The following is a 14347-nucleotide window of genomic DNA, read 5'->3' as shown; positions in this document are numbered from 1 at the left end:
GAAATTTTTTTTTCTTTCTTAATAAAAAAAAGCAAAAAAAAAAAGAGAAAAAAAAAGTAAAAAAAAAATATATATGTAGGTTTGAGAGAGAAAAGAAAAAGGATAAAGTCCTTAAGAGATAGAGAGAGAGGTTGGGTACGGTAGTGTTTTGCCCAAATCTGTGGGTCCCCACAAAAGCCAACAAAGGAGACCAAGTTCCTGATTATTTTATTGTAATAGCTGTTTCCAGATTTCCCTCAGTTTGTGGATTGTTTATTTTTACTACCTCTATTTCAATTTTCAAGTCTTAAATTATTTTTTTAATCTGTTTGATTGCTTTTTCTTGTTTTTTTAAAGGGTTTTGTTGATTTTTTTACAATTTTTTGTCTTTTCCTTCACTTATTTGAGGTAATTTTTCATTCCCTTTTTAAGGCCCTCAAACATTCTCCTAAAGAGTTAGTTTTTAGGTCATTCAAGTCTTGCTATTGCAGAGTCACTAGGTCACTAGTTTTTGTTGGTATCGTGTTGCCTTTTGTAGTGTTGAATCTGTTCTTACCTTGTCTATTCATCTTTTCCTCTGATTGATGTAGTTGGGGCTATGCCTCTGGTGATCAATCTTCCAGGGGCCAGTAGATCAAAGGCTCAGATTGGCTCCTTATGGTACAGCCAGGGTCATTGAGCGTTCCCAGAGTTCAGTTGGTGCTCCCGGGAGTAGCTCTGCCATACTGGGGGTCGATCAGGCCTGCTCCCAAGGATGTTCCTTACTTAGGGCTTCTCTCACTGAGGTTACTGGCTTGGCCTGCTCCAGCAGAAGTTATTGGACCAGGCCTTTTCCAGCACAGGTCACTGGTTCAGGTCTGTTCCCACAGATGTCTGTGGGTTGGGCCTGCTTTGGCAGAGGTCACGGGTCTCTGGCTTGTACCCAGTCCCACAGAGGACTCTGGCTGAGGCCTCCTTCCTTGGAGGTCTCTTCCTAATACCTGATACTATGAAGGTCACGTTCAAGGGCCTGCTCTGGCAGAGGTCACTGGCTCAGGCCTGTTTCCTTTGCCGTCACTCCTTTTTATCTGCTCCTGTGGAGGTCACTGCCTCACACAGATTATAAATATTATGTCATGCAAATGTACAGAGTGAGACTCTTCATACAAGTCTTCAAATATTTTTAATATGAAGAAGTAACTCACATAAAATGTGAAAAAGGAATAAAGAAAACTCACATGAAAATTTCTGTTTCTTCTGTGTAATAATCATGCATGGCTGCTATCACCTGGCCCTGAAAAAGATGAGGACAAATGAGACAGACTCTGATGAGGTTATGGAAATGTCATCCATCTAATATTGACTGAAGAGTCTATAGCCTGACCCAGTCACAGCCTTGGGGAAGTCAGAGCCTGCTGCCTAAGGAGGACAGTTCCCCTTCTTGTGTGACTGCTGAAACACAACCATATCAGGAGGAGTGCTTGCCTTCAGAATCCACACCCTCTGTCTCCTGTTCCTCCAAGCTCTGCCCATAAACAAACTTGCAGCTTCCAGGAGGAGATGCCATGACCTTCACCTTCAAAGCCCTGCTCTGTATAGGTGAGATGTGGAGATGGGGAGGGGATATTGTGGTCTGGGATTGATGCTGACCCACAGCCCAGCACTGGCCCATCAGGACACCCCAGGGTCTCAGGAGGTTCTTCAGTGGGAAGGAGCTGCCCAAGTTTCAGGGACAAATCTCTCACAGGGAACTCTTTTCCAGGGCTTACTCTGGGTCTCCGGATCCCAGTGCTGGCAGGTGAGTGAGTGTCTGCAGATGTTGTGGTATTCACTTTTCATCATTCCAGGAACCATGCCTTGACAGTGAGGATGAAAAACAACACACGTGTCCTGGTCCTGGTGATGGCTGAGGGTTAGGGATGGAGGCTGAAATCTGAGGGTGGATGTTCTGGATGTTACTTGTTCATTTCCTTGCAGGGGCCTTCCCTAAGCCTATTCTCAGAATACAGCCAGACTCTGTGGTCTACAAGCAGACTAAAGTAACCTTCTTGTGTGAGGGTACAACAGAAGTCAAAGGGTACCACCTGTATAAAGATGGATACAAATATTTAAGGACCACAGGGATTCCACAGAATCCTAGGGGCAAGACAGAATTCTCAATCTCAAAAATAGGCCCTGAAGAGGCAGGGAGATACAGCTGTCGATACTGGACCCGTCATGGATGGTCAGAGTACAGTGACTCCCTGGAGCTGGTGGTGACAGGTGAGAGGAAACTCGGTGCCTTCAGACTCAGGATTGACTGTCAAGAAGTGGTTGTGTGCACAGGGATGAGCCCCCACTCACAGTCCTACAGGATAATGATGTCCAAAAGACATTTAACTGATTCCTCCTTCTTTCCTAGGAATCTACGGGAAACCCAGTCTGTCAGTTCAGCCCAGCCCTGTGGTGAGTGAAGGAAGCCTACTCACCTTCCAGTGTATCTCAGGGAAGCAATATGACAGGTTTGTTCTGACTAAGGAAGGACCACAAAAGCTCTCCTGGATGCTGGATTCAAAGTATAACTACTCTACTCAGCAGTACCAGGCAATGTTCTCTGTGGGTCCTGTGACCTCCAGCCAAAGGTGGACATTCAGATGCTACAACTTTAACAAAAACAGCCCATTGCTATGGTCAGAACCTAGTGAGCCCCTGGAGCTCCTGTTTTCAGGTGAGGAATCCCAGGTTCTCCGCTAGGATGATGTTGAAATTACATAGGTTCTCAGGGATGTGTTGGTGTGTGATGAATTGAGGAGTCAGTGGTCCTGAGCCCATTGACACAGAGCATGGAAGGCAGCCCACAGGGCTGGACTGGACTGACAGACTGGGTTTCCCATAGATTCCTAGGAGAGAATGAGGAATCAGTTAAATGTCTTTCAGACTTCATTATCCTGTAGGACTGTGAGTGGGGGCTCATCCCTGTGCACACAAGATACAGAATCCATGACAGATAAAACAGACAGTGGCAGCAAAATCCAGGAGGTCCAGGACAGAGAAGAATCTTCATGGTGCCTGCTGTTACTCTGGATCAGTCCCTGTACCGTTTACAAGAGGTCAGAGAAGCCCACAGAAGATAGGAAGGAAGGGTTGTAGGAGCCAGCACACTCATGACACCAGGAGAACATGGCCCACACAATCAACTAAGCAGGGGTTATGAGGGCTCACAGACATTGAAACAGCAACAAAACAGTGTGCATGACTCTGCTCTAGACCCTCTGCACACATGCTATAGCTGTTTGCCTTGGGTTCTCTTTTGTTTTGTTTTGTTTTGTTTTGTTTTCTAGAGAGCCACTGGGTAGCCCTGTCTAAGGTCTTGGACGTCACTCAGTAGACTAGGCTGGCCTTGAACTCACAGAGATCTGCCTGCAACTGCCTCCCAAGTCCAGGGATTAAAGGTGTGCACCACCACTGCCTGACTAGTTTAGGGTATTTGTTAAACTCAAAACAATTGAATTGGGGAAGTCTCTGACTCTTCTGCTTGCACATGGGATCTTTTTCCTCCTACTGGGCTGCATTGTCCACCTTAATGTGCAGTGTGTGACTAGTCTTTTTGCATGCTGTTATTCCTTGTTTTGTTAATATCACTGGGAAGTCTGCTCTTTTCTGAAGCAAAACAGAAGAGCAGCAGATCTAGGAGAGAGGAGAGGTGGGGATGCTGCTGTCAGTGTGTACTGTATGACAGAAGAATAAATTTAAAAGGAAAAAGTGTCATCTGTAAGTATGCCTTTCTCTGTGTTACTCTCAGACAGAACCACCTCCTTCTTTCCTACTTTCTTACAGGGACCCTCCACAAACCCACCATCAAGGCTGAGCCAGGATCTGTGATCACCTCAGGAAGTCCCATGAACATCTGGTGTCAGGGGACCCTGGAGGCAGAAATCTATGTTCTGCATAAAGATGGAAGCCAAAAACCCTGGGGCACACAAATACCTCAGAAACCTGAGAACCAGGCCAAGTTCTCCATTTCTAATGTCACATATCAACTTGCAGGACAGTATCACTGTTATTCTTACAGTTTGGAAGGCTGGTCAGAGCGCAGTGATACTCTGGAACTGGTGGTGACAGGTGAGGGGCCAGGCAGGGTCTCAGCCCCAGGCTCTGCTCTCAGGAGTATTCCCCTCCCACAGCCTAGGCTTACAGAACATTGTGACTGTGTGAGTCTGTGTAACAGTCTGCCTCCTTCTGTCCTAGGAATCTACAACATTAAATCCCACCTGACAGCCCTGCCCAGCCCTGTGGTGTCCTCAGGAGGGAACATGACTCTCCAGTGTGTCTCAAGGGAGAGATATGATAAGTTCATTCTCACCAAAGAAGATCAGAAGTTCCTCAGTTCCTTGGACTCACAATATATACACAGTGTTAGGCAATACCAAGCTTTGTTCTCTATAGATCATGTAACACCAGACCACAGAGGGACACTCAGATGTTATGGTTTCTACAAGGATACTCTACAGTTATGGTCAGTTCCCAGCAACCCCCTGAAAATACACATCTCTGGTGAGTCACCCCCATCTTGACCAATTATTTTTATTTGATACCCTAAGACCTTAGCCCTGGAAGTGTCCAAAGTGAAATAGGAAGAACCTGGTTGCTGAGCCAAAGCCCCACTCCTGGGTAGAAGTAGTGACATGTGCAGGGCAGGAGGGGAGAGGAAAGTGCTTGGTAAAAACCAGCTCCCCAATTACTAGCCTGTCACCTTCCTTCTAGGGCTGTCTAAGAAGGCCTCCCTACTGACTCACCAAGGCCGTATCCTGGATCCTGGAAAGAGCCTCACCCTGCAGTGTTGCTCTGACATCAAATATGACAGATTTGCCCTGTACAAATTGGGGGGAGCTGACTTTGTCCAGCGTGATGGCCAGTGGACCCAGGCTGGTCTCTCCTTGGCCAACTTCACATTGGGCCTTGTGAGTAACTCTACCAGAGGCCAATATAGATGCTATGGTAAACACAACCTCTCCTCTGAGTGGTCAGCCTCCAGTGACCCTCTGGACATCCTGATCACAGGTAAGGAACTAAACAGATTCCCTCGGTTACCTAAACTCTACATAAATTCTCATGGGGGAGTTAAGGATGTGAGGGCTGGGGTGAAGGACAGGAATCTTATTCAGGAACAGATGCAGTGACAAGGGAGTAGGAGAGGGGTTCAGACAAAGAAGAGAGTCCAAGATGTTCATGGCAGACCCAGGTGAGGTATCAGCTCAGAACATTGAAGGCAGTCTCTCATCAACTCCCTTCTCTTTAGGGCAGTTTCCTGTCAAGCCTTCCCTCTCAGCGAAGCCTAACTCCACAGTACACTCAGGAGACAATGTGACCCTGCTGTGCCAATCATCATACAAAGTAGACACTTTCATTCTGTCCAAAGAGGGAGCAGCCCACCAATATCAGCAACTAAAAGCAAAGTTCCAAGTTTGGGAGTTCCAGGCAGAATTCTCCATGAGCGCTGTGACCTCTGACTTCTCGGGCACCTACAGGTGCTATGCTTCTGAAGACTCTTCTCTCTACCTGCTGTCATATGCCAGTGCGCCTGTGGAGCTCACTGTCTCAGGTGAAGTGACCCTGAACTCTCATGGTGATTTTCAAACCAAACCCTAGGAAATCCCTTGTCCTGGGTGGGGACACCAGAAAAGGTCAGTCAGAAGGTGGATGCCAGCAGCAGTCCTTCAAATAATGTCCATTCCATTTTCTGTTGCAATCTGGGTTTGGAATAGACAGCATAAAGATCTTGGGGAGGTTACAAGGGAGAAGTAGAAGAATGAGCATAGGCAGATCCCTGGGTTGGCATCTAAACCTCACCGTCCTCCTGTTCTTTTTCCTAGATCCCACTAGAGCCTTCAGTCTGCCACCTCTAAGGCCCACACAAACAGCTGGTGAGTATAAGGCACCTCAGCACAGGGAGTATGCTCAATCCCCAGGTAATCTGTCAGCTCTTAGCTCAGAAAAGTCATTTCTCTGTCACTTCAGCTTGTGAGTTTGAGAGGCAAACAGAGACCCTAACAGAGGCACCAGAAGCCCAGGATTTATTTTTTTTTTAATTTATTTATTTATTGAGGATTTCTGCCTCCTCCCCACCACCGCCTCCCATTTCCCTCCCCCTCCCCCGATTAAGTCCCTCTTTCTCATCAGCTTGAAGAGCCATCAGGGTTCCCTGACCTGTGGGAAGTCCAAGGACCGCCCACCTCCATCCAGGTTTAGTAAGTTGAGCATCCAAACCGCCCAGGCCCCCCCAAAGCCAGCACGTGCAGTAGGATCAAAAACCCATTGCCCTTGTTCTTGAGTTCTCTGTAGTCCTCATTGTCCGCTATGTTCAGCAACTCCGGTTTTATCCCATGCTTTTTCAGACTCAGGCCAGCTGGCCTTGGTGAATTCCTGAAAGAACATCCCCATTGTCTCAGAATGTGGGTGTACCCCTCGCGGTCCTGAGTTCCTTGCTCGTGCTCCCCCTCCTTCTGCTCCTGATTTGGACCTTGAGATTTCTGTCCGGTGCTCCAATTTGGGTCTCTGTCTCTGTCTCCTTTCATCGCCTGATGAAGGTTAATATTCAGGGGGATGCCTATATGTTTGCAGCACAAATTAAATCCTGGGCTTCTTTCCTTCATCAGAAGCCCAGGATTTAATTTGTGCTGCAGAAGGTGGCATTCAGAGAGATGGTTAGGCTCATTGTAGTTCACAAATATAAGTAGAACAGGAGACCCAGACACTCACCTCCTCTTCCAGACACTAAGTCATGAGATCACCTTTTTCAGCTATGTGGAGTCAGGCCCCAGACGGGTATGTAAAGACCCCATTGTAATGTGGGGTTTTAATACAAAATAGCTGGTTATGTGTTTGAAACAGCTGCTTTTAGAGATGTTGACTTAGACAAATCTTCCTGTTTCTGCTGCTGCTAACCACGATGCATGAGCTGGCTCTTTGGAAACTATTCCCAGTGGCGGGATGCCCTGTTCAGCCTTGAGGCTGGGGTAGGAGGAGCTTGGTTCTGCCTCAATGCGATATGTCAAGCTTTGTCAGTTTCCATGGGAGTCCTTACCCCATGTGAATGGAAATGAAGGAGCAGGGGATGGGGGTGTGGGAGCAGAACAGAAGAGAGGTTGAGGAGGGAACAGGAAAAGAAGTAGGAGGAGAAACTGATTGATATGTAAAATAAAGTTCCAAAAGTGATGAGAATGAGGAGTGTGGCCCAGACCTTGAAGTTTCTTTCAGTGCTGGCCATGGCTGTGACTTCTCCTGACAAAATACTCCTCCCTAACTTGGTTCTCTGTAGATCTGTCCCACAGTGCAAGTGGCATGTGCAAGCATGAGGCACAGGGCCATGACAGAGCATTCAGCCTCATTCTTCCTAGCTCGTAGGGCATAGTTCTGGTATTCTCTGATGCATTCTGTGACCTCCAGTCTTAGGGATTCCTATGAATGAATGGATACCTCAACGCATCTGTGTATCTGCTGTTATGTGACAGTACCATTGTGAAACTCATGGTCCCAGGTGAGATGATCCAGATCCTTAAGAGCTGAAGGGGTGTCTAAGCATCCTCCATTTACAGCAATTATTGACTAGGATTGGGTAACAAAAGATGCAGAGAGGCAACCAGATGGTTAACTCTCATGATGGTAGAGTCCAACATGGATATTTCCAGGAATGCTCACTACAGACCCTGCTAAAGGAACTGAGAAGGATTCAGGAAGTCTGAAAGAGCATCTCGGAGAAGTCACAGACAGATATAGGCTACTAAGTGGAAACCAGGCCTCAGTGGCAACCTCTGCTCGTCACCTGACACTTACCAGTATTTATAGACCCATACTGGATGAGCATCCATGGCCCACAGTGTCTCCGGGGGAGGAGGAAGCCTTGCTGTAATAAGTAAAAATCCTGCTATATTTTCCTTCTTCTCAAAACAGATCCAAATCCATAGTTCAATCCTACAAGACAGTATGCTTCAGGAGAGTCTGAGCATAACTATGATCACATTAAGCAAAAACAAAATCCAGCAGTCTCAGTCAAATTCTATTGTTTGTGAAGTCTGTGACATTTCACTTCAGAATGAAATAGAGAAAATGAGACTGGATGGGTTCACCTTATTTTGTGAGCTGGCAGCTAAGAATGTCTTCTGCCTGTCCTCAGTGTGCTATCTGAACAAGAGAAGCTTTGGGGATAAGACCTGCAGGAACTCTCCACCATGGACCTTTGGGTCTCCTAAAGTGGTGGGAGACCTGCACCACCCTCTCTTCACACTGTAGACTGTCCCGTTTGTCTTGATAATGGCTATTTGAAACATGACAAAAGTAAGGATTAGATATGTCAGTCTTGGGACCTATGCTTAGTGTCAGACAGCCATGCCATGGGAACACTGTTAACGTTAAGACCTAGTGACTACAATATACTCTTTCATGGTTCACACACACACAAACACACCATCATGACCATCACACCTTTTGAGAGCCAGGACTGCAAAACCCTCTTCATGACTCTTCTCTACATCTTGGTCCTCCATTACTCATATAATATGTGAAAAAACAGATGGTGATGCATATGCATCAGAAAGATGTATTCTAGATGAGCTGGGAATAGAGAAATTTCTTGGTCTGATGTGGGAAGGAACATCTGGGTAAATTTAGTAACAAAAGACAGGTTCTCAACCTTAGCAGAAACTGTATCTCATCTCTGAAATTATAAGGAAGTTTCACCTCACCCACCCCCTACTGGTCCCTGGGTACTCAGAAGAGATCAGGGTAATATTCAGATCAAAGGAGAAATGGGAGTATCTAAGTATGGCAATCAAACAAACATTAAGCAAAAACACACATTTGGGAAATTATCTCAGACTGATGATGTATGCCCAGACAGTCATTGCTGAATTCACCAGAGACACCATATTCAGAATGGTCCTGTGGCTGTTCAGAGCAGTGACTCAGAATCAATGTCAGTAATATCTTGACAATGTATTCTACTCTGAATTTCCTGTTTTCACTGGTGTTTCACAGTGACGTTGAAGAAACTAATAAGAAAGAGAGTCCAGCTATATCAAGTGAAATATTCATTCCAGAACTTCATCAGTTTATAGGATGAAAATGATGGGTATTTATATTAAATGAGAAAGTGGCACACAAAAGAAACCCTCAGGTCTCTTAAGCACATCCACATTATATACTTCTACTCTCAGGATTAGCTGAAACTACCAATCCATCCTAACATGCCCAAACTCAAGACAATTGAATAAAGAGATTTCAAACTCAAACCACTAAAAATATAGGGCCCAAGTTTTGTTCGGGGAATGTAGGGGCCCTGGGTGTACATTCAGTTATCTGGAAACATTTAGTTATCTTGGGGACCTTTAGTTATCTTGAAGGAATTTTGACTATCACTAACCTCTGTAACTTCTTTATCCACAACCACAGCCTCAGAGAAACAGTACCACACAGTGCAGAATCTCATCAGGATGGGGTTTGCTGTCATGATCTTCACAGTCCTTGGGATTCTGGTCTTTGAGGCTTGGTGCATCCAGAGACAGAGCCAGTGTGCAACTGGGAAGTAACCAGAAGAAAAAGAAGTATATATTTCAAGGTTCCAGAGTCTGGGAAATAAATATAATAATCCAAGTTTTCTGGGGAAAAAATCCATTTCTTACTTTGAGGAACTGTTGTGAGAGATTATCCAGGGAGCAAATGTGTTTTGAGTGCAGAAGAAGCTGAGTGTTTTGATGAGACCCTTCCTCAGCAAATAAATGTATATTCCTCCATATACTGGAGGCATTTGCTGACTGAACTGACTTTTTTCTGGATAAATATGATGAGGGAATATGCTGTTCCATGTGTTTGGCTTGAATCTCATTTCTGTACATTTCTAGTCCCCTCTCATGTGTCATTTTCCATTTTTATACACTGCTACATTCTCCATGGCAGGAGACTCTGTCTGTTGGACTAGAAACAAAAAAGGTACTTCAATAACAAAAATGATGAGTAAAGTCAGAGACCAGAATTCAAAGTTACTCTTCCTATGTTGCCCAAAACTCTTTCAATGACCCTCCAACCTTTAGGTCTTCAACACATATTCTTCATGGAGTTCCTCTTGAAATATGAAGTCAAATTTACCAAACTGGTGGGAAAGGATAACATGGCAAATTAATGAGGGTAGGACTTTGAAGGCGTTTTCTAATACAAAGTCCTGATTTGTGATATTTCCTGACCACTGTAAATATTTCCCATCAAAGATGCCTTTCCAACAGCAATGTAACATCACAGGAGTGAGGGTGTAGAATGATGCATTAAATAGCTGTGCTTTTCGTTTCATTTCCCACTGTTTCTTTCTCATATCTGCAAAAGGAATTAGCTAGCATATCCAATCATCCCAGAATTCTCTTTGCTAGGATGGTTTATCATACAATGATAAAGAATTTCTACATAGACAACCATTTTATCTTCAAACAATGATAGTAGTCTCTCTCTCTCTCTCTCTCTCTCTCTCTCTCTCTCTCTCTCTCTCTCTCTCATTTTACCTTTAATGAAACGCTCTTTTACTTTACTTTTGCTTATGTATTAGCTAGGGCTTCAAGTACAAAGCTGAGCATATGTGAAGAGAGGATATTCTGTTACCTTCTTCAGAATTTAATGCATGTCTCTGCTTTCGCATCATCCAATATGCTAACTTTAGTGTTTTGATACATGAAATGAGTCTTACTCTAGAGGTCTCTGATGATAAGTCCCTATGAATGTCTATGACAAATGGTGGTGGTACACTGACAAATGCTAACTCTGCATCAAAAACCATCTCCATTGTGTATGTCTTTCATTTTCTCCTTGTTGCTATCATCAACACCATTTAGCTTTTAATGGGATTTACAAGACTGGAAAGTTCTACTCTTTCATGAGGTGTTATTTACATTTGATAATACATTCTCTTGGGTAACATGGTATAGTCTGAAGTATTCACATTCAGTAAATTTTTTCACAGAAACATCATAGAATACTTAACAAAATCTCATGAATATGATATCATAGAGTACTTGCTCTTAACAAAAAATAAAAGAATATTTGCTCTTCAGGACAAATATTTAGATGGCCCATGAATTACATTTTTGTACATTTTGTATCTCTGTTCATGGGATGTTTTAGCCTATAATTTGTTTCATCTAGTTCATTTGTCTTGGTTTACACTTAGGTAATGTTTCCCTTACAACATGACTTAGGTTATATGATCCATTCTCTAGACATGAGTGTCCATTATTTGCATAGGCTGAACTCAATTTCCTCTTCTACTTGATTCTTTTCTTTTGTTTTCCTTGCTTTAGGTTTTTGTTGTTGTTGCTGTTATTGTGGGATTCTTTTTTGATAAAAGGTCTCTATAGGGAGCCATGACTGTTCTAGAATTCACTATGCAGACATGGTTGGTCTGGAACTCACAGATATCCAGCTTCCTCAGACACTGAAGGACTGGACTAAAAATGATGTGACACCACATCTGGCAGATGAGCAGACCTTGGGGGACTACACTTCTCCACACCACCTTACTCTGTCCTCATGGACAATATTTCCTGGACCTGTCATACTTTCATCTGACTCTGGAAGGCTCATGAAGGGAGATATGTCCTGGTCCTAATTCATTATGTCTAGAGTGAACTATAGAAATTGATGCTCTAATAACTGCTATATTCGAGATCAATGGAAGGGGTACAAAGAGCTCTGTTGCCACATGACACCACCCATATCAGATGTTCTTGTGTCCTTTTTACTCTGTGTACAACACTAGTTCACAGGAAATCATATATATGGTGAAGGGAACAGGTTGCTGATGGAAGCATGAGCAGAATATATTGTCTCTGCCTCAGGAAAAAGAAATGGCTGTCCTAACTTCAACCATTATCAAAACTTCCTAAAACTTCTGATGTTTCTGCATAAAGCTGTGGGAAAGAATGAAAAATATCAAAGTGAACCAGAAGAGAAAGGGCGCTGGATGGATCCAGCAGAGATACCCAATACCTTTGAAATTATAGACCCTTCTCCTATACCTAAGTCAGAAAACTACATGCTGGGATCATGGGGTGAAATGACCTTGTCAGGAGTCCCAAACTTTGCTTCCATATATGTTCCTCTGAGAGGAATAGCTTTTGGTTCTGATGTCATTTAGCATCATTAAATACACCCACAGACATGACTACAGTTTAATCTGATAAAAGCATATCCTCAATTGATGTACTCTGTTTCCCAAGTGACTTTAGTCTATGTTAAATGACAAAAAAATATCCAATGCACTCTCCCACCGCAATACATATTCTCAGAAATAAGAATTCCTATATAAACACTCCCATGTTACTGGGCTAGTTGATTCACACACTAATCCTGAAAGAGAGGTCATTGCCCTCATTGTACCCCAAGGAAGGACAGAGGGAGGTTATTACCAGCTTCTGTTTGAATGTTGGCAAATGATATTGTTGCACATCACATAGCAGCCAGATAAGTTGACACCCTGAGCATTAATACTGAGGGTATTGAGACAGGTTCCACAGTGTGATACCAGGAACTGTGGTCAAAAAAACAAAAGAACAGAGGGAAAAACACAGTGAGGAGGTTTTAAAACAGAGAAGGGAGTAGGAAGACCTTCCTGTGACAGAAATGAAGAAGTTACAGGAATAAGGAAATTACTAGTTACACAGCACAAGCACAGGCAAGCAGGAAAGTCAGCTTCCCCAGTGAGTCACCTAGGGCTTGCATAACTGCTTCTAAACTTCTCTGACACTACCTCTGATGATCATGGATGATACTTCTATCAATCTTGGGAGTGAAGCACCTTTTCCCTTTCTCTATCCTTCCATTTTCATTCTGACATGAACCTCAAACATTCCCAGCCTGAGCTGTGTTGTCACTGTCCCCAGGATATTGCACAGCCCAAGTGCAGCGAAGACTCAAACAATTGTCAATACTCCTGGTCAGTCTACATTCTCCAGCACTCCAGGCCCCTGTCCCCACTATATCATTTTCTTTACACTTCAGTTCCTCTTCTATCACTCCACCCTGTTCCCTGCCTTCCTCTATGCTGAATCCTTCCTAAGGGCTCTTCCTCCTGAAGTATCACAGAATCCCTTCCTGATGTTCACAGTCAACAGAGATAATCTCTCCCCAGCAAACACATTCTTCCCACATTGAAAATTCAATAGAGAGCACACGCTGCATCTTATACACACACACAGAGAGAGAGACAGAGAGAGAGAGAGAGAGAGAGAGAGAAACAGAGACAGAGAGAGACAAAGAGAGAAACGGAGACTAAGAATGACTATAGAGAAGACAATGAGATACACACACAGAGAGGGCGGATGTATCTCTCACATTTACTTTTCTGGGAAAATAAGAAACTAGAGAATACCACTGCACCCTCTGAACAGTGACATTGTCAAAGGAATGTGCTTATGATGACATACCTAATGGATATATATTAATGAGCTCAGGTCCTTATTAGGGACACACTGGGAACTCACACACAATTTACTACATTGATGGACACACTGCCTGGGTTCATATTACTGCTGAATATTTATTACAATTTAGTGCAAAAGGCTCCATCTACCAACAGCTTTCAATAACAACTGAATCCCTAGAGCAGCAACAAGATCAAATATTCCCTTGCCTAAATATTTTCCTTATTTAAAGATGAAAGCACGGATCTCTATATTGCACAGAAGTAAAAGGACCTAGTGAGAGCTTCATTTTCAGAATGAATGAAGATCTTCCTTGATGGGAAAGCATTTGTAAGAGTATCTTACCCTCTGGTCAGGACTAGATCCCACCCATCTTCAATACAGCCTCAGTCCTTGACTCACTTGACTTCCACCATAAGAGACACATAACTTCCCCTTCTATTTAGTTCACTGATTTGTAATAAGTTAACACTAATTTACTAATAATTTGCACCTTTGTAAATATGTTCTCTTCAGCACCAGAAGTTGGTGACACCAGCTACTCTCTGGCCTGGGTCTAAGTGCGTATGACACATTCTTAGTGATTAATCATCACTGCATGGGTATTAGACAGAAGAAAAACATCTTTTTTTCTCCTTTTATTTTTTTATTTATTAAAGATTTCTGTCTCTTCCCCACCACTGCCTCCCATTTCCCTTCCCCTCCCCCAGTCAAGTCCCCCTCCCTCATCAGCCCAAAGAGCAACTAGGGTTCCCTGCCCTGTGGGAAGTCCAAGGACCACACACCTCCATCCAGGTCTAGTAAGGTGAGTATCCAAACGGCCTAGGCCCCCTCAAAGCCAGTACGTGGAGTAGGATCAAAAACCCAGTGCCATTGTTCTTGAGTTCTCAGTAGTCCGCATTGTCCACTATGTTCAGCGAGTCCGGTTTTATCCCAGGCTTTTTCAGACCCAG

The 14347-nt window shown here is 43.9% G+C and overlaps 2 protein-coding genes across 2 annotated transcripts in view; one reads left to right on the top strand and one right to left on the bottom strand.

Annotated features, from left to right (window-relative positions):
* LOC101999691 (leukocyte immunoglobulin-like receptor subfamily B member 3) overlaps nucleotides 1-14347 on the bottom strand; it is a gene marked incomplete at its 3' end in the record, with an annotated part of 197194 nt that overhangs the window by 146384 nt on the left and 36463 nt on the right.
* On the top strand, nucleotides 1524-9521 carry LOC102000238 (leukocyte immunoglobulin-like receptor subfamily B member 3). Its single transcript, XM_013355384.1, has 9 exons — nucleotides 1524-1557; nucleotides 1721-1756; nucleotides 1936-2220; nucleotides 2360-2665; nucleotides 3775-4059; nucleotides 4186-4491; nucleotides 4702-4998; nucleotides 5237-5539; nucleotides 9385-9521. The coding sequence occupies exons 1-9, from the start codon at nucleotides 1524-1526 to the stop codon at nucleotides 9519-9521; spliced, it is 1989 nt and encodes a 662-aa protein (XP_013210838.1).

Source organism: Microtus ochrogaster, unplaced genomic scaffold (genome assembly GCF_000317375.1).
Source record: "Microtus ochrogaster isolate Prairie Vole_2 unplaced genomic scaffold, MicOch1.0 UNK123, whole genome shotgun sequence".
Taxonomy (NCBI): domain Eukaryota; kingdom Metazoa; phylum Chordata; class Mammalia; order Rodentia; family Cricetidae; genus Microtus; species Microtus ochrogaster.
The sequence above is the reverse complement of the archived record's forward strand: the minus strand, read 5'-3'. Positions and strand labels throughout refer to the sequence as shown.

Bases quoted from the DNA above. Each gene is read 5' to 3' on its own strand.
- LOC102000238 (XM_013355384.1), top strand. From the start codon at position 1,524: ATGACCTTCACCTTCAAAGCCCTGCTCTGTATAG. The intron at 2,221-2,359 runs GTGAGAGGAAAC...CTTCTTTCCTAG, and splicing joins CCTGGAGCTGGTGGTGACAG to GAATCTACGGGAAACCCAGT. The intron at 4,999-5,236 runs GTAAGGAACTAA...CCTTCTCTTTAG, and splicing joins TCTGGACATCCTGATCACAG to GGCAGTTTCCTGTCAAGCCT.